Raw genomic sequence first — 6,205 nt, forward strand, 5'->3', positions numbered from 1 at the left:
TACTTTTATATCCCCGAAATGACCGGAAGTTGGTTAATTTTATATTTGAAGAGCGAAACATTTAGTTTGTACCTAAATTATAACTTTAATATGCCAACTATTAGTCATTAATTGTATAAATATAGGTTAAATATTATCAATCTATGTTAAATATCTAAAAATGAAGGTTTCTTCTCAAATATAAAATGATTTTTCGTATTTAAATTCCACATCAAAAAAGCTTTAAATTCATAAATATAAAGTATAAATTAAACTTTTTATTTGCCCAAACTGTGACTGTACGAGGACTAAAAGAGTAGTGTATGCTCAGATGATATCTTAGAGTTAGATGATTTTTTTTGAAGTGGAAGACAATATTTATTGCAAAAGTAAAAGCAAATATAAAAAATTTCCGGCTGTATTCCGGTCAGTGGCCATCCTATAATTATAAGAAATCGACTTTTTACAAACCTGAAATACATCCACAGCGTGAATCAAATTCGTGAGTAGTTCACTGACTCCCACATTGCCATGAACTATTCTAAATATCTCCGTATTTGATCTAGTACGCATAATAATCATAAGAACAGGCATTGTATCAACATCGATATTTCGTACAGTTCTTGCTGCTGTCGGTCCCAAGGCTTGATTAACCGACGCTAAAAACCTAAAAGCAAAAAACGTTTCCCAGTTTGAGAATATTTTTATGCCCGAATTATTTTACTTTATCCTAAAAATGAATTACAACATTCTTACTTCATTTCGTTGGATTCATGCGTGAAGTCCCAGCCCCAGATTACGAAATTATTAGTTAGCAGTTGTATCACAGTCTCAAAACCTAACAACTGCGTGCAAAATACGTGCGCCAGCACACTATTATCATGATGTAAATACACGGCCAACATCTTTCTCTACAGAGAAAACATTTCATCTTTAAAATTGCTAAAAAAATATCCTAAATACCAGGAGTTGAGCACTCGAATTTTAATTATACGCCAGATTTCAGAAAACTTTCAAAAACTTTAAAAGACTAGCCGACAAACACATAATACGTTAAATATTTCCATATTTTAAGTACTAAGTTTTATTACACTGAAAAGGCCAAATTTAGTCAAAAATACGTATTTTTAATTAATAAGTACTTTACCAGGATGTCTACTCAAATTATGAAAAGAAATTCCCTGACAATTCCAGGGTTTTTTTCCAGGTATCTAAAGTTTTATTCAGGTATAATTTTTCATAGTACGGAGCCATTAAAACATTTAGCATTTTTTTAAACATTAGCCTCGGATTATGTATATAGTTTCGTGATTTTATTATAAATAATGTTTATTTCAGTTTCTAGGATTCATTTAATATGTTTCATTTAGAAAGCTTTGGCAAATTATATTACACGATATTCTTAAAATTATTAGCACCATCGATTAATTAATAATTGAATAATACTAAAAACATAATTAATCATTGCTTATATTTTTCCCTAAAGTTCATGAATTTGAACAATAATTCGAATGTTTATTTTCAAGTTTAAAATATTAAGTTTTTAACAAAATAGATGAGTTTTTAACGAAACAGTTGAATTTTCAACCAAAAAGATGATTGTTTCAACAAAATACATGAATTCTCAACCAAATAGTTGAATTTTTAACAAAAAAGATTGATTTTCAACGAAAAAAAAAACATATTTTGAACAAAATAGCTCAATCTTCAACCAAAGAGATGAATTTTTAATTTAAATTATGAATCTTCAAACAAACAAATGAATTTTCAAAAGCTTAACTTTCATCCATGTAGTTGAATTTCAAGCCAAAAAAATGAATTTTTTACTAAAATAATAAATCCTAAACTGGAATAGTTGAATTTTCAACCAAAAAATTAATTTGCAACCAAGAGGTTTAATTTTCAAATAAAAAAGACGAATTTTCAACTAAACTGACAGAATATTCTACTGAATTAGTTAAATTTCGAACAAAAAAACTATTTTTAATATAAAAAGTTAATTTTTAACGAAAACAAAACAAATTTTCAAAAAATACTTTAATCTTTAACCAAATAGGTGAATTTCTCAACTAAAACGATGAATGTTAAACTTAAGTAGTTGCATTTTTTTGCAAAAAAGACCACATTTCAATAAAATACATAAATTTTCAACTAAAAAATCTCAATTTTTAGTCGAAAAACTTAATTCTCAACTAAAATGGTGGAATATTTTACTACATTAGTTAAATTTCAATTTAAAAAAATTAATAAAAAAAAAGAAAATTTCAACAAAATCTTAGTTAAATTTTTAAGTAAAATGTGTTGATTTTCAGTTAAAAAAACGAACTTTCAATAAAAATCAAAACGAATTTTTAAACCAAACAGTTCAGTATTCAAACAGAGATGAATTTTTTCAAATAAAACGCAGAATCTTTAAAAATAAAAGTAAATATTAACAAAAGAGTTTCATTTTCATCCAAGCAGTTGAATTTTCAACTAAAAAGATAAATTCTGATCTAAAATGATTAATTTTCTAACAAAAAAAAAACATTTTAAAGAAAATACATGGACTTTCAACTAAAAAAGATAAATTTTAAGTTGAAAAACTTCATTTTTAACTAAAATGGTGGACTATTTAACTGGATTAGTCAAATTTCCAACCAACGAGATCAATTTTCAATTAAAATGAGAAATCTTCAACTAAACTAACTTCTGTCAAAATAGTTGAACTTTCAAGCAATTAGTTGAATTTAAAAAACCAAAACATGGAACAGTTAAATTTTCAGTAAAACAATTAATTTTCAATAAAATAAAAAAAAAACATTTTTCAACCAAAGTAATACATTTTCAAAGAAGAGACAAAATTTAAAAAAAAAACTATTTTTTAACAAAATACATGAATTTTCAACGAAGGAGTTCAATTTTTAACAAAGAAAAACTAATTTCCATACATATATTTCAATTTTAAGCCAAGAAGATAAATTCTTAACTAAAATAATGAATCTCTTTTCAGCAACAAAAAAATTAATTTTCAACCAAGAAAATTAATTTGCACAAAAAGACAAATTTTCAACAAAATACATCAATTTTTAACTAAAGATTAATTGTCAACCAAAAATTTAATAGTTAGATTTTTATTTAAAAACTACAATAGTCAACGAAAAAAAACTAATTAAAAAAAAAACATTTTCAAACAAAGCGATTAATTTTAAACTAAAATGATGAACCTTGAACTGAAATAGTTGAATTTTCAATCAAAAAGATGAATTTTCAACCAAGAAGATTAATTTCTACCAAAAAACTTGAATTTCCCACTAGAAAAGAAACATTTTCATCCAAAAATTAAATAGTTACATTTTCAGTTAAAAATTAATCACAAAAAAATTTCAGTACAAAAAAATTAATTTTCATCAAAAATAAAAAAGCGAATTTTCAATAAAATAGATCATTTTACAATTATAGAGATGAGTTTTCAATTTTTATATTCAATCCAAAATATTTGAATAAAACAAAAAAAAAAGCTTTCAAAATGAATTGAATTTTCAAATAAGAAGAGAAATAAAAAATACAAACTGTTAAATTTTCAAGAAAAAATCAATTCTTAACCAAAAATATTAATTTTCGATAAAAAAAGAAGGAATTTTCAACTAGAATCGATACATTTTCAAACATAACTAGAATAGTTAAATTTTCAGTTAAAAACATTAATTTCAAACAAAAAAACACGAATTTTCAACAAAATAGTTCAATAAAGTCATATAAAGCTACTTTTACAAATAAAGAATAAATTTTATTCAATTTTATATTGCAATTAAAAAAATGAAAAGTCAATTCCCTGACATTTCCTGGTTTTTCATGGTAGGGTAGACACCCTGTTTACTTTCAAGTTCTAATACTTAAAATATGCATTGTATTTTAGCTTAAAGTGGGGAAAGGGGAAACAAATGTAAAAGTATGAAAAGACATACATGTAGAATGAATAAATAAATACTTAAAATATGGCAATATAGCAGAAAAACAACAACCAAATTTTGTTTATCTTAAAATACATTGGTATTAAATGAGATTCTGAACACTCTTGAAATCGTTTGAAACCTTTGAAATCTTTCAAACATTCTTAAAATGCCTTGAAATATTCTAAAAATGCATGAAATTCTATAAATTTATCTAAAATTCCCTCAAAATAATTTGAAATACTTTAAAAAGCTTGAATACATTATTAAATAATTCATAATCCATTAATTTGTCATTGAAATCTCTTGAAATATTTTACAATCCCTATAACTTCTCTGAAATTCCTAAAATGATTAGAAATAACTTGAAATTCTGTGAAACACCTTAAAATATTTATAAATTACTTGAAATCTTATGAAATCCCTTAAAATTCCGTACAATTTTTTTAAATTACTTGAAATCTTCAAAAGCTTTGTAATATCTCGTGATATATTTTTTAAATTTCTCTGAATCGCTTTTATAAAATTAGTTGAAATCCATAAAAATACTGTTAATTCCTTTAAAATCTTGAGAAATAACTGGACACCTCTTTAAATCCCATGAAATATTTTGTAATTCTTCGACAATCCTTACAATTATTAGAAATACTTTGGGGTCTCCAGGAATGCTTTGAAATTTCATAAAATATTTTGAAACAACTTTAAAACTTCAGAAGCTTTATAATATTTCATACTTCGAGAATCCTTGCAATCTTTAAAAAACGTTGGAATCTAGAAATCTCTTGAAATCCCTCAAAATATTTTAAAATCACTTGACACCTTCTGAAGATTTGTAATATCCCGTGAAATATTTTGAAACCCATTAGAAATTTTTACAAAATCGTTCAAATTTCTCTGAATCCCTTGAAGTCTATTAAAATCAGTTAAAATCTATAAAAATTCTGTGAAATCCCAATACGGCGATGAAATCTCAAAAGACTCTTAGAAATCCCTGGAAATCCTTAGAAAATAAAAAGTGATACCTAAAAAAAAAAATCCTTCAAATCTTTTAAAATCTCTGAAATTTCTAAAAATTACTTGAAACCTCTTAAGACTCCATAATATTCTTTTTAATCTCTCAACAAATTGGTCTGAAATTCCTTAAAATCTGTTGAAATCAATTAAAATATTTTGAAATACTTCGGAAACGTTGAAACTTCGTAAAATATTTTGAAGTGTTTGAAAATCTTAGTATTTGATTTACACTCAAAATTGTAAGAACTAACCCCTTTGGTAATAAAGAATTAACGGCACTGCATAATTTTTGTATTTAATCAAATTAATTTCTTGTCTCTTATTAAACTAATTAATTTAAGATCTATATTTTCAAGATTAATTGAGTATTTCGGCACCATAACAATCACAAATTAAAGTAACAGTTGTAAACAAATTGAAAGTTAGCAGCGGATTCCATTTTTAAATTTCAAATGTAATAAATACAGCAATTTCAAGTTATTCAAAAGCCAATCAATCAGATATTCAGCAACGAGTGTAACATTTTCGGGACATTTTGTTACACTACTTGTTCTAGACTAGATAGAGAATTTCACAGATTTAAAAATATTTCAATACTTTCAGAAAGATTACAAAAGATTTCCTAAATGTTTCAAAGATTTCAGTGATAACACAAAAATTTCACAATATTTTAAAGATTTCACGAAGGCTGGACCTAAAATTTTAAGAGTGATCAGCCCCTCGGTTAAATATTGATTATATAAATAAAAAAAACAAACGTCTTTCGGCGGTTTTCCACACGCTTCCTGTATTGCTTCTTCCAAGGTTCCAGTGAAAAATTGTGGGTGGCTAGTGCCGTATCTCTTCTCGAATTCTTCTGCAAAGTGCAACGTGCCGACCGTTTCATCGTCCACATTTTCCGGCACTGTAAATAAATAAATAGAAAAATATTAAGCATCGAATTTCAAATATACATTGAAATTTCTTTTCATTCAAAAATCTTACTGAGATGCTGTATCCTCGTAGACTGTATATTATCTATAAAAATATCGTCCTCGACGTGACATGATTCGGGAGTGTCTTCCAAATCGTCTGCAGATTCCACTTCACCAACTGAACTGTCCGTGTCGGCCAAGTCTACGACTTCCTGAAAACGAATCCATTTTTAACGTTTCGTAACCCCGGGCAGAAACCTTTATAGTTTCGGTCGAGTGTCTGCCCGTTGTACTTTTTTCCAAGGTGGGAAAATGAGGGGAAGTAGAAGAAATGATAGACAATGAGGGAGACACAAATTGTACATA

The 6,205-nt window shown here is 26.2% G+C and overlaps 1 protein-coding gene across 2 annotated transcripts in view; it reads right to left on the reverse strand.

The window, feature by feature from the left end:
* LOC117170383 (FAS-associated factor 1) overlaps positions 1-6,205 on the reverse strand; it is a 25,655-nt gene that overhangs the window by 5,985 nt on the left and 13,465 nt on the right. For both annotated transcript variants that reach the window (XM_033357145.1, XM_033357146.1), the window contains exons 6-9: positions 5,910-6,051; positions 5,684-5,829; positions 736-890; positions 451-646 (exon numbers count right to left, since the gene is read on the reverse strand). In XM_033357145.1, the coding sequence (XP_033213036.1) occupies positions 451-646; positions 736-890; positions 5,684-5,829; positions 5,910-6,051 (639 nt within the window). The remainder of the gene's footprint in view (positions 1-450; positions 647-735; positions 891-5,683; positions 5,830-5,909; positions 6,052-6,205) is intronic.

The sequence above is a fragment of the Belonocnema kinseyi genome, chromosome 3, assembly GCF_010883055.1.
Source record: "Belonocnema kinseyi isolate 2016_QV_RU_SX_M_011 chromosome 3, B_treatae_v1, whole genome shotgun sequence".
Lineage (NCBI taxonomy): Eukaryota > Metazoa > Arthropoda > Insecta > Hymenoptera > Cynipidae > Belonocnema > Belonocnema kinseyi.